The sequence below is a fragment of the Triturus cristatus genome, chromosome 2_1 (assembly GCF_964204655.1).
Source record: "Triturus cristatus chromosome 2_1, aTriCri1.1, whole genome shotgun sequence".
In the NCBI taxonomy this organism is placed as follows: Eukaryota; Metazoa; Chordata; class Amphibia; order Caudata; family Salamandridae; genus Triturus; species Triturus cristatus.
Genome location: NC_140581.1, coordinates 696,207,003 through 696,225,018, shown reverse-complemented (window position 1 = coordinate 696,225,018; position 18,016 = coordinate 696,207,003). Strand labels below are relative to the sequence as shown.

Genomic DNA, 18,016 nt, shown 5'->3' with positions numbered 1-18,016 from the left:
ATAAAGACTCTAAACTCCTGGATAACTTGTAAATTGAAATTTTCAAATCTATTTTCAATAGTCTGAAAAATATTGGCCATTCTAGTGAAAGACTGAAATTTGGCTTGACGAGCCAATCTCTAGTGAGAAAATCAGCATTTTAAAAAAGTTTACATCTTTTGTTCATTTCCGAACCGGGTACCTTGGCAAAAACGTGCTGGCAAGAAAAAATGATTTATGATTATGTCAGTGTCTGGAGAAACTACTACACTGAGAGCCTTCAGACGTTCAATCTGCAGCCCTAAGGCCACTCGAATATCAATAAAATGTCTCTTAAGGAGATACTAAATTGTACAACTAATATACTGTCATTACTGATGGACAGGGAAACTCTTGTGGGGAAAAAGATTGTCTGGTTGGTCATTAATTTGTTTAACAAGTTAGAACCTCAGCTATATCTATTAACAAACCTCAAACCATTTTAGGGACCAATTGCTTAGGCTACGATTTGGTAGATATCCAACAAAGGATTGAACCCTAGTATGGATACAGAAATGGTTAACTAACATCGGCCATCTATGCGGTGGCCCAGATGAATCTTTATTACATATGGTGTGCATCTCACCACGTTCATCAAAAGAGCTGCAAGCCCTCTTAAAACCTGCTTTTAACATCCAGGGTGTGAGAACCTGCCGACAAGCAGTTATATGTTGTCTTTCATGTCAATCCGCTCACTTAACCACCAAATTTGTTAAGTTTATTTGTTTGATTGATCACATGCTGAACCAGGGCGTAGAACCCCCATAGCAGCGTACACATGAAGGCTCCTCATCTAAGATACTATAAGCGGGTACAATATAAAGCATGTATGCACTTTACTACTTAGGACTCACCACTACGCCAGACTGTGGAAGTGTGTTTTATATTATCATAGGATCAGAAGAATTTTTAAGATTGTTAATAGGTCTTCGCTATCATTTTTATTGGATTTATGATATGAAGTTTTAATGATGTGCTCATGACGAATCGCTTTAATCTGCTTGATGTTGATGTGTATATATGGTATTAATGTTACCAGTACGGCATGCTACCCTTAAAACATCATAACATCTGTAGCAATGCTCGTTTGAGTTTTATTGAATTCCCATGGTTGGTGACATAGCATTTCCTTTGTAAATTATTAGTAAGAAATAATATGTGCTTACCCGCATATTTCAAATTGTAATGGTTTTAATTAATCAGACAATGAAGAGCGTATTACTCATATTTAAGTAGTAGTGTATCATCCTTATATAGACGGTAATGTATGTGGGTGCCCGCAAACTTAGGGTGAAAGGCACTGGGCTACAGCTAGAGCGTTGTTTATATCAGCCAAGTAAGGCTTAATCAAAAGCGGGGCTAAGATGCATCCCTGTTTTATATCAGTGTTGGTCCAGATATTGTGCGTTGTGATCCTGTTTGCCGATGTTTTCACTCTCTCCCAGGTCTTGTTGTAAAGGCTCCTGATGGCTCTAAGTAGACTTTCCGGGATGCCCCAGTTGTGCAATTTCTGCCATAGTCTCGTTCTATCCACTTTGTCGAATGCAATGGTGAAATCGATGGATGCTATGTACAGAGGAGGGGCATCTTCGGTGAAGGCGGCCTTGATCAGAGAATAGTGAATGACCAAGTTGTCTTCAGTTCCATGGCCCTGCTTGAAACCAGATTTGGTGATCGGAATAAAGGCCTTTGATTTGGCCTATTATCGAACTCCTTATTCAAGATTTTTGTGAAGCATTTCCCTTCACTTCAATGTCGAGGACGGCAATTTGCCTGAAGTTGGCTGGTTGATCCACACCCTTTTTATGAATTGGGGAAAATACAGAGCCTCTCCAACTGTCTAGCACATCATTCAACATGATACAGTTCTTAAAAAGAGGGCTTAGTGGAGAGGTCCATTCCTCAATTGCAGATTTAAATATTTGGGTTGAGTCCATTGGGTCCTGGGGAACCTGTTAGAAAAGATGCTAGTATTCATTTCATATTGTCTTTACTGGCCATGTCTTTGCCCCATTGCTCGGGATTTCCATGGAGATGGCCAAATTTGTCTACTGGCGATGAGTCGAGGCTAGATCCCACCAATGCTGTGTTATACAGGTAAATGTAAATGTATGTGTCTTGTAAAGCGCACTGCTGCCCTGAGGCGTCCTGGCGCTGTAGACCGCTGGGGAACCCGTCCTGGCTATCCCTGTGAGATGGCCCCTCCAGGGTATCTCCAAGGTGAAACCAGGCATCCCCGACGAATGTGGGGGGCCGTTGTGGAGATGAGGCAAGCTAATGCCCAGAGTTGCCGAGTGTGTTCCTGGTTAGAGTAGGTATCGAGGCGAGAATTATCGAGTCCGTTTTGACCCTGGTCCACGACCCTGCCGCGTCGGGAATTGAACCCTGGCCACTGGCCGATTCTCTGCTTACGGATCTGCCGCCTCTAACCAGTGAGCCACACCTCTCCACGTATCACAGGTAAGAAAAGTATTCAGTTCACTTTGAAGCTTAGACGGACCTTCATGTTTTCATTTGATCTTTTCTGAACCAATCTCCAAAATTGTGTAGATTTGTACGTTTTCGTGGCTTCATAAAGTTCTACCCACAGGGAATCTTCTTTTTGTCTGGCAATTAATCATATTTTTTCTCTGTAGGACTTCCTTGCATTTCAAATCACTTCCACTGTGGAGAGGCTGTTAAGAGCTGTCCTCAAGATTTGATTCAATTTTTGTTGAGTAGCTTTTCTAAAAACCGGGCGCAATGTAAGAGTGGAGATGATTGCTCCCTTGCCCCTAGTCTTAGGGCTTCCTTCAGCTCTTCCATTTTTTAGGATTGATGGGAGTTGTAGACTATTTTAGCCTACAGACGCCCTCTTCGTTACCAATTGTTAGAGTTTGTGGGAGTCTAGTGCATGTCCTGGAGAGAGTACAGATTGGCCTTTCATGGTCATGAACATACCAGCGCAAGTCCCAGTTGAGGGAGTCGAAGGCCTTCTCAAAGTCTACGAGGAGATGGGCGTTAAGACTGCGGCAGCAGATGACGGTAAGCCACCGCAGCCAGTACCCTGCAGATACAGTGCACCACAGTGTGGCATAAACCCACAATAACCGGAATGGACCAGCGAGGAAACAACCAAAAGCAGATGGTTAGCCAGAACTTTGGTGTATATTTTAATCTTGAGTTAATAAGTGAGATTGGGTGATAAGAAGCACATTCACCGGAAACCTACCTGGTGTAGGACCACGATGGTCGCCTCATTTACCTCAGTCGAGAAGAGACTGTTATGGCATCATTTTGGAGTGCCAGTAAGTGGGGCAACAGTGACTTCTGAAATTTCCTCCATTACTCTACAGAGAAGCCATCAGGGCCCGGTGTCTTGCCAGGGTTCAGATCTAAAAGGGCTATATCAACCTCTGCAAGGGTGATTGGTTCATCCAGGCTGGCTGTGTCTGCAGTTCTTCACTTTTATCCTCTATCCATCCACCAATCCATCTATCTATCCATTCATCCTTTCAACCTTTATCCACATTTCCATCCACACTTTTAAACATACATCCATCCTTCCATACATTCACCTATCAATATATCCATAAATCATTCCTCTGACCATTCAATCCTTTCACTCTTCCTCATCTGTCCATTCTTCAAATTTCCATGAATTCATCCCATCGCTCTTTTCACTCCTGCATCCATCCTTTCACCCATCCTTCTATCCATCCTTTCACTTATTCATTCACCCTTAAATATGTCTCATTAAGGTTCAATAGTCTATGCCTACTCCTCTTTCATAAATCCCTGACAACCAGCCCGGGCCCCACCAACCAGTAACTCTTCCTAGAATCAAAGAAGCCTTTAAGGTGCTTATAGGATGCTCTGTTCCCCTTCTTTTAGTGTATGTGTTCCTACACCAGCCCTCAGAAATGTCAACAATCCACGTCTCCAGTCCGGGGGTGACAGTCCTTAGCTCCATTAGCCTTTCCAGGCCCCGAGATTCCAAAATGGAATACATAGGCCTCCATGTTTGTACCATACACAGGCACACATACATCCCAGCATGCACAACCATCATGCCCTGTCAGTCGCTACACACAATCACCATGCAGGCCATGGGAGAGTAAAGTACACAGGAGCGGAACTTTACATAAGTGGGCCAGTAGGTACTACTCCTGTGATACAGGTAAAAGGCCCAGTTCACAATACTGATCACTACCAAACACAAACCAAGTATGTTCCCACCACGGTAGTCGTGCCACTTAACTATAGGTAAGGGAAGTAGCACACAACCACTATGGGGTTAGCATGTCCCTCACAGTCTAACAAGACTGTATTACAACTAGACAGGTCTCGGCACAGCAAACACGCATAATCCATGTTCATTCATGGCCAAATATCAGTATAAGGGATCCAGACATCCATGCAACTGGCATACTCAGGGCAGGGGTGCACATCGGTCACCATGCAAGGGCCTTTTTTTTTATCCTAACACCAGTAGACAGAAGAGATCCATAAACAGATAATTTCCTTTAGTGTGGATCCAGTTCACTAGCCCATGGGACTCAGTGGCAGCCCCTACTTAAGCTGCTTAAGTGGCAGGTTCCCCATGCCACTGTACCTGCCAATATGGATGCTCTTTCTGATTGCTTAGCAATAAGTCCAGTCCTTGTCTGGACAGATTAGTTCCTAAGAAGGTCAGGAAAGGAGCAAGGAAACCTATGGTGAATTGGAAGGCCCGGAGGAAGTTAAAGAGAAATGACACCGTTTTGTCATTGCTCTAAAATGGGGCTTATCATAGCCACTATTATCAAGGAGGATGACTGCTTTGTTTTGTCCTGATGGAGTTAATAGGTCATTGTTTGGCAATGATAATGAAGGGAGCAGGAAAACACATACTCACAGTTGTCCATGGGTGATTAACGTGCAGGTGTTTTCACTCCTTCCCCCTGCCCTCCCCCCACCTTTCCGAAGGGTTCAGGTGTGTGTCTGGGTAAGAGCTCTTTGGCTGCTAAACGTGTTGACATTATATGGGTTGAAAGGATTAAGGGTTGTGTGTGAACGGTATAACTGAATGAAAGAATGGGGATGACACTGAAGAGTGAGGGTCGCTTTGAGTGATCTGTGGGGAACTGTTGGGCAGTGTATCTTAAGGATTTTTGGGGCCCTGCCAAAATAAATTTTGGGGCCCCTGTTCGGTAAAACTTTGAATTTTTTTACCCATTTTCTGCGTATTCCAACCTTATAAACCCAAATAATATTGAATTGTACGTAAAAAGTTGAGAGAGAGAAATAGACAGAAGTGTTAGAGAGAAAATCCCTTTCGCCAGGGGCCCCTTTCAATGGGTTGTATGGCAGAACGCAGGGAAATACATTGCATGCCTTAACACTTTTTTGTTCCATATTTTTTTTACAACGCATGTGCTGTTACAAACCATGCCATTAGCATGCATTGTTTTTATATTTAAAAACAATGTATTTGTGAGGGAGACCCCCCACAACTCCCAATTTACCATTAATGCGTGGTAATGGCATGCGTTGTATAGAGATACAAGTGGTAAAAACGTGTGGTAAAAAATGCGTAGTAAAGGCATAATGTGGTAAAAACCTCGTTGTAAAGACTGTTTCCTCTTTTGAAGGTGGGGGCCCTAAGTAATTGCCCACGTCTTAAAACGTCTCTGCTGTTGGGATTTTTGAGCGTTTTAAGGGTGGCGGTGTAGGGTGGGCATTATTTGAATTAGTTAAGCTGAAATTTACTCTTTATGTATTGCAATGTTCTATTTCGACTTGCAGACCTCTCCTAATGAAGTGGACTCTGCGCTAACACTTGTGACTAGTGCTTTTTTATATGCAGTCTCGTCCGATCCACTCCAATGGCTCCCAAACTTGGCTCGCAAACTGCTGAGTCAGCAAGAAAAAACATAATTGCAGGTTAAAAAAAAAATAGAAGAAGAAAAAGAGAGCTGAGAGGGACAGGTTTACAAAGGGAGGCAGAGACAACTGTCCCAAAAATAGGATTTTTACGTGAGATATAGTTACTCTATTGAAAATATTTGCATGTAACACATTCGTTAAAAACGCCGTCTCTTTAACTAAACCTAAACCTATGGTTTCGCAGTGTGCTTCAGAGATCCTTCTGTAGCGAACCCGGCTGAATCAAGCACATAAACAAAACGCATGTGCAAGACCCAGCACATCACACAGCTACAGGGTATGGCGGTCTACCATGGTTACTGAAGGAATAGGGATCTAAGCGGGGCATGTCTTAAGAAACAGGGTGTTGCAACCGATGCCAAACATGTAGCTGGAGAATCGGGCAGGAGCTGGAAGAATGGGCGGAACATTGGCATAAATGTTGTGTGCACCTGCAGTCGAGCGCCTGGGTTGTAGAGTTAACCCAGTTAGCTGCCGGGATCCTCCCTCCCTGGGAAGTTGGTACATCCCACTGTAACTTTGGGACGATAAATAGTGAGGCCGGCTGGGGGTGTGCGGAATTGTTGCTCGAAGGGTGTGAGCCACGGTCATAGCGCACAGGAATCTCTGCCACTGCTCAAAAAGAGTGCACGATGGACCAGACAGAAGTGTTAAAGCCACAAACTCTACAAGATCTAATTCAGATTCTGCACACGATTTTTTCCAGCGACAAGATCAACGTTGAAGAGGTGCAGACAATAATGGAATCTTACGAGAGCAACCCGCTGGACTGGAGGCAGTTTGCAAAGTTTGACCAATACAGGTAAGAGGCGCGAATTCTCTTACAGGACACATTGTAGCGCAGTGCGTTATTCGCACGACCTCACGTGCATGCACCGAGATCTGATTGGGAGGCAACTGTATGCGTTGTATTGAGCTGCGCACAGTCTGCGAGGGATTAATAGACAAAACACTAATTCCCCGGGAAAAATACATCCAGAGAAAAGTAACTGAAGCCAAAAAATACCTGAAAAGAAAATACCTGCGTGTGCGTCATAACTATGGCTCTGCATGTCGGCTCATTCAATTTAAATAGGGGAGTGGTTTAACTATTCTGCACGGGTTTGAGTAGAAACTAAGGGTGTTCACTTTGACTCGTACCCTTGCTTTAAAACTTAAACGAGGTGCTGCCTGTATCTACAGGAGCTGAGTGCTGGCTAACTGCTTTCATGTGTTTTTGAAAGATTGAGAAAAATTGTGGGTGGTGGCGTGAACAAAAGTGCCTGGTGGGGGAGGGAAGCTTTGGTAGTAACGGAGCTAGTCTATTACAGAGAAGGGAACAAAGCCCAGCGTTACAAAAGGGAGTCCTTCCTACTTTGCATGTTCTTTTTCACATGATCTTTAACAAGCGTTTCGTAGCCCGTTCCTCGAGAAAAACGTGTATACACAAGCATCTAAGGAAATGCAAACTACGTAGAAAAAACTGCATGTCTCAAAGTTACAGCTCAAAAAATTGCATGCTAGAAAAAGTAGTCATTTAACTGAGTAACTACTAGTGCGTTTAATGAACAAATCTGGGGCTATATGTGTGCGTGTATATGTATATATACACATACATACACACATAGTATTTTAAGGGTGCACAAATCAGTCCGTTTGTGACTTCAAAAATGCTTTCTGTGATGTAGAAAACACAAATTGCAATTTGGTCACTTGAAAGTTGCCAAAAAGCAATTTGGGTTTTGTGATTCAGTATAACAGGGGTCTTTTCCCAATACTGAATTGGAATGGTATGTACGAATGTTTTGCAACCTAAATGTGGTTGCAAAACATTTGCAATTTACCACCAAATGAAAGTTGATGGTTACCTGTTTGCAAATGGGAAGGGGGTCATCGAGAGACCCCTTCTCCTTTGAGAATGGTTGGAAAACTTTTTTTTTTTTTTAAAAGAGCAGGCAGTGGTCCCACACAGTATTGCCTACTCTTATAAATGAAACTTAAGCGTTACATTTTTTTCTTTTTATACGCATCCCATTGCTTTATTTAAAAGCAATCACAGACATGGTGGTCTGCTGACCCCAGCAGGAAACCATCGCTGTGGTGGCTGTGATTCCCAATGGGTCGCAAATTGCGACATACCTCATTAGTATTCATAGAGTAAGTCAATTTGCAACCCACTAGGAAGCGCCAATAAAACTCTAAAGAGCTTCATACATTAGGACTATCGATTTCCTAATTGCTTTTCGCCAAAAAATTGTAATTAGGAAATCAGTATTCCTTACTTTCGTACATGTGGCCCATGGTTCGTGTATGGCACACAATTCGCACGCAGGGTCAAGAGGAGCCAAGACTTGAGCCCAGGACACGAGAAATTTACGACATAACCACTGCAACATAGCTCTTTCTCCTTTACACATCCACACACTGTTCTCAAGACAGTGTCATTTACTGGATTTTTGAGGCCCTGGGCATGTTACATTTTGGTGGTCCTTGTTCTTAATAACTTTGAATGGGTTACACATTGTCTGCTATTGATGCCAAACTATATTGAATTTTACTTAAACTTTCAGAAAGTGGGTCACACAAAAACAGCTGGAATACTTAAAATGGCACTGTGTACAGAGAGAATGAATGAGGTAAAAAGGTAGGTAGAGCGAGTGGTTGAGATAAGAAGGTAAAATAGAGAAAACTATCTCTTCCTCAGGAGGACCCTTGGAAGGTGGGGGCCTGGCTAATTGCCAATGCCTTAAAACATATCTGGCAGTAAGATGCCTTTGGTGAACCTTTATATGCGCACTGGCTGCCCCATACCGCATGTTTGGCATGATTTGGTCTAATTGGTACGTGAAATATGAAACCCTGCTCACGCCTTTTTGGCTTTACTATAAATAGGGCCACTGAAAATATGCGATTCTGTGGCAGCAGTGTTTTTTCCCATAATGATAAGATTTGCCACATAATCCACCGTCTGATGCATAATCTGCAGATTATAACAAATACAATTTTTATAGCTCAAACGGTTCAAAAGTTACTAAAAGCTCAGCGACGTGTTGCCCCGCAGTGGAAGGCCCTTTGAAAAGGTTGACGGTCACTTTTCTGTAGGTTACTATTTTTGAATATTAAACTGGTAATAATGATGTGCAGCCAATGTCCAGACAGTGTTATTAAGTGTAAAAATGGCTAAATAATGGAGTAATACTACCACAAAATGTGCCGCATAATTTACTTAACCCTGCTGCATAATTTGGCCCTCTCCTGCCGCATAGTTTCAGTAGCCCTGACTAGATAGTCTGTGTGACTTTGAGCAAAGTGTCGCATTATGGCGCATAATTTGTCTTTTATTGTTGCATAATTTACTTAACCCTGCTGCATAATTTGGCCCTCTCCTGGCGCATAATTTCAGTGGCCCTGACCACATAGGATTATGCGACTTTGAGCAAGGCGCGTTTTATGGCTTTGCCCCGGTCCCCGCCACATACATTGAGAGCATTTAGACGTATGCACCGGGTCCTGGGAGAGAAAAGCACCAGACCGGCTAGCTCCGACATGTACCAAATAATAAATGCAATAAACATTGGCCAATGCAAACAAACTTTGAATTCCGTTCGGTTGGTCTAATGATTTTCCTATCTCCACTTGAATGAACACATTGGACTGTGCACTGGGGACCGTGTTACCTCGGTGGACGTGTCGCTTTCTCCTTTTTTTCTTCGTACAGCTGCACGTCATTGCACCTGAAATAGATGCTGCTAAAAATTAACGCCACGCGCTGTACATTGGATCCCGTCACTTATACACCAGGAAGTTGCTGAGCCGGTCTGGTCACCGAGTAACCCACATTTGGAAAATCGATTTATACCTTTCTGGAGTCGGGGGCATTCCAGAGCATTCATCAAGTATGACACGATTTTTTTATAGTTTAGTAAATGAATGATCTTCAAGAGTATGGTCTATTTTATAGGTGTCAGACAGAGACCGTCGACATGTTTGGTGGGACGTTTCCAGCCTCTTAAAAGATGTGCTGCAACTTTGATAGTTGACCATATTTGAGAGGTATCAATCTTAGGCTATCAATCACGTGGTGGAGTTTTGTATTAGTGATTGCGGTCGACATTTTACTAAAATATGCGTTTTCTCTCAACTGTAAGGAAACAGGCGACTGGTCTCACGCTGCGCACGAGGCCCTTGGCAGCAATATTTCTTCAGACACTACTGCACATCATAACGTGCATTCATAAAGCGCACGTATCACCAAGGGATATCAAGGCTCTGAAAAACAGATGTTTGTTACCCAATTCGATGATACTCCTTTTATCGACCTCAGAAAGATGAATGGCTGAGTGGACGCTCCAAACTCTAAACATGTGGCCATGAGGCAGAACACAGGCGGCCCCAACAGTGGACATATTAATCCACAAATCCAACCCACTCGGTAAAATCTGCACATCTCAACACTGAAGGTGGTTGCATCTGGCCTGGGGCGGTGCTGCAGGCTGGGAGCAGTTCGACGATGGATATATTTCGGTGCTCACCGGTAGTTTAGGCCTGCCGACAGCTCCCATAGCGAAGCGCCACGCTGCTTTAGCGTGTGGGTGTGGGCTGGAAGGCTCTACTGAAGCCAATCAAATCTCACCCAGCATATACGGCACGCCCCAGAAGGCGCGGAGAGGGAGGGGCTCTAAGAACCAATCAGAACCCGGAAAGGAGCCCCACCCACTCCCGGAGAAATCCTCTTTGGCTGTTGTCCGGGTTTTGGAGCTGTTCCCAAGATCAATCACAGAACACAACAGAAATAGACATTTGTGGTTTTTCAGGGTGGGAAGGAGGTAACGTCTCACATTGATTTACGGCTTGCGGGTTGGAATCCAACTTCAAGTTGGCTGGCTGGCTCTCACTTCGTATGATTAATGCACGGGCGGCCTCAGCTGCTGCGAGCTGGTTCTCAAAGCAGACGAGCGAAAGTTATTCTTTAAAAGGTTCTCGATTATTATCTAAAGGGACCGACCAATTCGAGTATGTACCTTGCCTTGCACGAGAAAAGCGTTAAACACGCGATGCTGCACCAGAATCGCCCCTTTGTGTTAAGGATGGAAATATCACACTCACTTTTCACTTTTCAGCAGAGTGAATGTGTTCCAAGGATAGTGCTGGCTTTTGGTGCAATATGGACCCGGTCGGTATATTGGGCCGTTTACTCAAATTTAAAGACTGTCTGTCTGTCTGTCTATGTATCTATCTCTCCTTTGGAGGCGGGGTGTGTTGTGGTGCATTTGAGACCATGTTTATACGGTCTTAATGACCCTTCTCAGTTGCCACGTAACTGTACATCCAGTGGCGTAGGAGACACTAAAATTCTGGGGGGGGCAGGGACAACCTTGTGCACTTTCCAGTGACCCTATACAAATCACCGCCCGTTAAACAAATACAATTGCATACTTTCGAAGTGAAATATTGAGAAAAGCAGGCATGCAGTCACAGTTTGCATGTATGCTTTATTGTTATTTACATTCATATAGTAATGAGACCAAATGTTTAAAAAAACATATATATGAATCTTGCATCTTAATGCACAAAGCAAACAAAGGCCGCTGACTTAGGGTGGGGGCGTCGTGTTTGCAAGTGCATTATGGTTTGAAAAGTACCTGCTGCTGCATTCCTGGTCTCCAGCAATTTTCAGGCAACAATAAAAATGTGAAGATAACTTTGGTGATTAATGTTCTTTTTTTGAGAGAGATCGAAGGCTTGTCTAGTGAAAGTTTTAATTCAAAAGGTCAGTGAGTTACTGCTTTTGTCTGAGATATTCTTTTGGTATTTAAAGTTTATAAGTTAAAATCCTAACATTGAACAGTGAGCTATTAACCGTCATCAAAGAGCTGCATAAAAACTTCAATGTATAGATTAGAACGTTATGATTTTTCCCCAGTCTTTCCCTATCCTAATGTTGGAAAATGGGTTCATTAGGATAGAAATCAATTCTGATTATTGAAGAGAACCCCCCAACCATGGTGTTATGTTTTACATTCTGAGTTTGTGTTTCTCTAGTGTTGCAAAGCCGCCCTGGGCACTCCCCAACTTTTTGCTGACTGGTACTGGTGGTACCTGACTGACTGACCCTGGCCTCTGCCTAAACAGCCAGTGCTATTCTGAAAGAGGCACTTAAAAATACAGTGAAAACACCTACATACACTAGGGTGCACTATGGGTTAGGGTACCACTATGATTGGCATGACCTCTCCTATAAGGCCCTAGTACATAATAGGGCAGGGGGATTAGAACTACTTTTAAGTCCCTAGAATATAATAAGGCATGGCAGTTTAGAGGCCAGCAGCCCTTTCGGCGCTTGCATGTGTGCACTGCTGAAGCCTGAGGTCAGTTTAAAAGTAGCCCTGTGTTATAGGGCTGCTGTTAAAATGCAAATTGTGCCCAGACTTGACTTTTGGGTTTGGGGAACTTACAAATTGATCAACTACAATGTTGGGGCAAAATTAAGTGGAAAAATGTTTTCCACTTAACTATGGCTGTATCATATTTGCCACATAATACATCATCTGCTGCATAATCTAACGATTTCCTCCAAAACAATTTTGTAGCTCAAACGGATCCCAAATTACTAAAAGAAATGTGACTTGTGTTGCTGTGAAGTTTAGGGCCCTTTGCAAAGGTTAGTAAAGAATACAATTCCTAAGAAAACAATTGGTCCCAGACACTCCTAATGACACTCAAGTTAATACCTGTAGGAGAGTGTAGTATGCAATCAATTCATACAACCGAAAATGTATAATGTAAAGGCACATTCAACAGGGAAATCTCATAGATAAGAGGCCAACCAAAGTCAATTAAATTGCAAACATCAATTTATTTCCCGCTGAATCATATTCATAAAATGCAAACTTAGGGGCTGACTACGATGGCAGGCGGACTTCAGTACCACCGCCATCGAATCGGGGAATGGGACCGCTGGCCTTCAAGGTGGAGGCCCTACGATAGGCATTACAATGCGACTGCCACTACGGTGTTCGCAGTGCCTATCTTTTACATTGCAGCAGGTGCTGCTGGCTGCATCATCCGCCACAAAGTAAAAAAAAAAGGAACATGTTAAATATATCGGTGCCTGCCACATGGTGCAGTGATATGTTGTGGGGCATCATAGATGCCCCCCAGGACCCATGTCTGGGGGCCAGGGGTAAAGGGGCCTGCTACGGGCCCCCAAAGTCCCTTTCGCCAGCATTTCCATGGCAGGTGAACCGCCATTGATAAGCTGGCGGGTAAGGGACATCGTAATCCCTGCTGTGGTGCATGGTAGGCACCACCAGCATTGTAGGAACCACGAGCCCCTCCACCACACCGGCGGGCTCAAGAAGCCCGTCGGGTGCGTGGTGGTTGGTCTTTCTGACCGCCAGATAACCACCCGCCATTGTAATATGGCGGGCTGTGATGCAGTCACCAATGGCGGTGGGACCGCCACCAATGGGGTGACGTGGTGGTCCCACTGCCATTATAATCACCCCCTAAGTTTGGTGTGCATGCAAATCCTACATTGCCAACCCCTGGCAAGTTGCACTGCTAGTGCTGGAAAAAGGCCAATGGAGGTACCAATGGGTGAGGTGGACTGGCCTCAAGGGTCTTGTGACCTCAGTGACAGATTCACTGTCGATCTAGGATGTGCTTCTTCATATGCCTGCCCGTAAGACTGGAAGTGAACTGCAGTATGGATTGTGGTGGACAGGTCCACCTGCGGGTGCTAAGACACCTGGGCTTCTAAGGTCTATCGGGCCTTCTAAGGTGTAGCATCGGAATAAGCTCTGTCAGGAGTGTGGTATGGTGAACTAGTCATGAAGGTCTGAACATGGTTCTCCAGTTCCAAATTCAGCAGCTCTGGCCAGAGTGCCACATTCTCTCCCACACTGAACACCATACTGCCCCACTGAGAGAAACTCGCACTGCCTTCAGCACAACTCAATTGTGCTGCGACTAAATTCAAATTATGCACTAGACAACAGTAAAATGCTGCCTGAAAAAAAATGAATAACACCCTGGAAAAAGCAAACACTCATAGGGAGTGCAAGAATAAGCAAAGCATGTGAACTGTAATCAGAAAAAAACATGGTTACCTTAACGGTTTTAAACTCATTATTCAGAAATCAGTAAGCGATTTTGCCTGAAAAGTTCAAGACATGGCTACAGGACCAGGAAGGGACCCCTTTCAATGTCCATTGCTTATATCCTTTCAAAATGTATGCAGTTTGGTTTAAAAAAGACCACATCTCCAAACACAGAGCCGCATTTTATAAGCTAAAATAATTAAAAAGTTGAAAACGATCATATTAAACGTTTCCACTCTACCCATCAACCAGGTATTGCAGTCCCTTTAGGAATGGCGCACTTACCCACCCTGGCAAAACAATGTTGTTCAAAGAAAGAAGATAAAAAGAAAGTAGCGCTTTCACTGGCAAACTCTGTAAAGTGGCGCTAATGTGTGTGGGTGTAAATAACAGTCTGGCCTGTCTGCTGTCCACTCTGTATTGCTTTATTTAGGTATTTAACTATTTTTTCTCTCCATTCCGAGGTTTTTCTTTTCAATAGAAAACGGTCAGAAAATGAGGACATTTACAGCCAAAGTGTTCAGCCTTTTTTGGATCAATTTCACAGGGAACAAATTAAGAAAAGGAGAGGTAACAGAGAGTACCTTAAGAGCTGCCTCTTGAAATCAGCACGGTTAAGCAGGAGCGAGACAGAGACAGAAAGAGATGGAGGAATAAAGAGAGGAGGGCAGCCGCCATAGGCAGATCAGGAGTAGTGGACACGGTCCTTGCCATGAAGGAAAAGAGACAGCGTTTATTTTTTCTCCGTTCTCTGCCCTTCCCAGAACGGCTGAGCCTTCCTGCAGTATAACAAAAGGCAGAGGGCGGGTGGCCTCTGACTCCAGGCAGGTCAAGTGCAGGGCCATTAGGTAGCGCTTTCGCGTGCTAATGGCCCTGCGATAACAGAAGGGAGAGGGGAAATCCCTTTGTCCCTTCGTCCCCCCTGTCCTGTTCTCCGTAGCTCTACGGGCTGCGGGCATGGGAGGGCCGGGGTGAGGGGGTTCGGGGACTGGGGAGAGTACAATAACCACCCACACTCAGTACTCTGGTCGGAAGCCCTGCCCCCGAGCGGGCTGCCTCCCTTTATTGGCTCCCCGCAGGCCACGCCTGGCCTGCGGATGTAGGGGTGTGTGTTCGATGTCGCTACAAGAACTAGACCGCAGTCATTACACCCCCCACCCTTGTCCCCCGTGTCCCCCCCACTTCAAAATCTGGGGAGGATATATCCCCCGCGTCCCCCACACTTCCTACGCCCATGTGTACATCATAACCCAGCCTACAAGTATGCCTTCATCGGACAAAGCATTCATCTTGCGACATCTTTGCTAGGGTGTCTGCGATCTTGGAGCCTGCACAGTTTAACTTAAGCTCACAATCAACTCCACGCCCTTCACTTTTCTGTCAAACGCTACTTAAGGTCTGATATTACACCATGCGAAGCTGCATCAGTATCTCCTTTATGGCGGCATGAAAAATCCATGACATCACCATGCATGTTTTACGCCTACCTCGCGGGATGAGTAATACTTTGTGAGACGCCCAAGGCGGGCTGTTAAATGATTGTCCCAGAACCGTAAATGGCCCTCTAACTGTAACCATTGCTCACTCTACATTACAATGCCTAGGTTCCCTTCTGGTGCACTGGGCTGCCCTGTTTTCTCAGTACTGACCAGCCTCTACTGTAATGGCAAGTGAAAGGTTGTATAGATTGTGCACGTGTCCAATAAGTTACATTGTTGTGCAGTCGCTATCTCACTCATGACTCATTTGTATATAAGTAAATATATACAGGTATTGTAAATATGTATATTACTCCGTTGTCCTACTGGTTACTGTATGTATGTGCCTAGAAGCAGAGGGAAATAAAAACACTTTATACAAAACAGTAATGAATACCAATGCATGGGGAATGGCACTACCCGCTATAAACCAGCAAACACAACAGCACATATTAAGTGCACTTACAACACTGTTACATACATTTACCACCAGTGCTTTAAATGGGCCGGTACTGAGTACCAACACTTCTTACCGTCCGGTACAGAGTACCGGCACTTCTATAATTTGAAAGGGACAGTACCTGGACTTATCAGCATAGGAGCAATACAATTAATGGGAGCGTACCGGCAATTCTCAGGAGGAAATAGGTACTGTTGTTAGTAAGTACCAGCACTTCTACATTTCCATTTAAAGCACTGTTTACCACAGCACCAAAGGTCATATAGGAGGTGACACCTCTCTTCCCTAAAGCACACAAACTGTAGATTGCCCACGACAGGGTACAGACTACACACAAGACTGGTAAAGGATGTACTCTATGCAACCTTGCTCTCAAAACCACTGGACTTGCCCTTTAGTGATACAAATAAGCACATCGATACATAAAATTGGCAAAGCTTTTCCACCCCCACAACACATTCCTTACTTAGACAACTTTATTTTCAGAACCAGGAGAACATTAGACACAACACAGCATATACTAGCATAACAAAGGTCAAATGGCACATAGGCGATAAAGCAATGTTTACCAAACTTTTTCGAACCATTCCCACTTTTTAGAATGACAAGACTTTTGCGACCGACCTACCTTTAATGGACATGAGGTGGCACTTTTTTTTGTCACCAAAGCATCGAGAGTTAGTAATCTGTCATTTACAGACAGGATATTTTCCATTGAAATGGCCACTAACTTCGCACAGTATACAGGTTTTCTGATAAAACTACATAGCACACAAATGATAATGCATGGGAATCGTGTCTCTGTGCACACTTATCTTTTGTGCAGCACCAAGAAAACTGTTTTGATTTGTTTGATCCTATTGAATTCTGTTTCCAGCACACTTCAGAAGTACAAAAAAGTACTTCATTTTTTCTTTTCTACCTGCTGAATGCTTACAGTTAATTTACAGGTATTTACATTTTGTTTTGTGCTGCTAATAAAAACATAACCCTACAGCCTTTCCTTTCACAATCCTGTACAACAGCAGGATTGTCACATAATTCACTTTAAAAACTCCTTTTACTTTGCAGTCAGAGAAAGAAAAGTGAACATCAATTCCCATTTAAAATAAAAATCAATTTGTCAGAAGACACTCTGACATTTTACCTCAGTGTCTAAAGCACAGCAAAAGTAACAAGATCAACATAGAATTTAAAGGCATCTTTACTTATTTTTCTGACTTTCCTGACCCACTAGTGGGCCAGACCCTTAGTTTGGGAAACACTGCAATAAAGCATTGCCATCTTAACAGAACATACTCCTTACAAACCACATACCTATTGAACCATCGAACACTAGCTAAACATACCACATACCCACACAACAGTCTGGAGATAAAAAACAGCCAAATTATGTCATTCAACCTCACTTAAACTTCAGACCTGGTAATAAACAACTGTCCATTTCATTTTATGGAACAAACAGGAACGTCCTGCAGCCACAAATACTTATGCGTAAGTCGCCCATCAATAATCAGTACATCAAGCTGTGCGATCCTCTCTTCAATGACAAACACCGACTCCGAACCGATGTGGTCTGGTGTGCAAAATAACCACAGACGGGAATGCGGCCTGGGAGTGATTACCAGCTCCTGTGATGAATTCACGAATTCCATCCATCATTTTTGGTATAGTTTGGCGTGTCACCCGAAGTGGGACGGGTATGCCCAGACGTGGGTCCCTTGCACACTGTCACTGGAACCAAGCTATACCTGGCTGTTGAACCCTAACTAGGGCAAAACCGGCCCTGCGTTGCCTGTGTTCCACTTCAGGGAGAACCTGGCCTGGCAGTTCGGGTTGGACTGGTCCCGTTGGAGCAGGGTCAAGCCTGATTTGCATATTTCTGGGTGGCATGGTGTACAAAATAACCATGGACTGGGATGTGACCCTGAGTGATTACCAGTGGCTCAGTTAATTCAAGCATTCCATCCACCATTTGTTTGCATACTTTAAACAGGAACTCCAGGGCACCATGGCCCCAGTCAATGAGAAACCTCACAACCATTTTCCTGAAGTGCTACAGTTTCTTATGA

At 44.0% G+C, this 18,016-nt stretch overlaps 1 protein-coding gene across 1 annotated transcript in view; it reads left to right on the top strand.

Moving 5' to 3' along the window:
* The first annotated feature begins 6,189 nt into the window (after nt 1-6,189).
* Nucleotides 6,190-18,016, top strand: part of CDO1 (cysteine dioxygenase type 1) — a 52,282-nt gene continuing 40,455 nt past the window's right edge. The window contains exon 1 of the mRNA XM_085632640.1: nt 6,190-6,727. Within this exon, the coding sequence (XP_085488766.1) occupies nt 6,558-6,727 (170 nt within the window). The 5' untranslated portion in view covers nt 6,190-6,557. The remainder of the gene's footprint in view (nt 6,728-18,016) is intronic.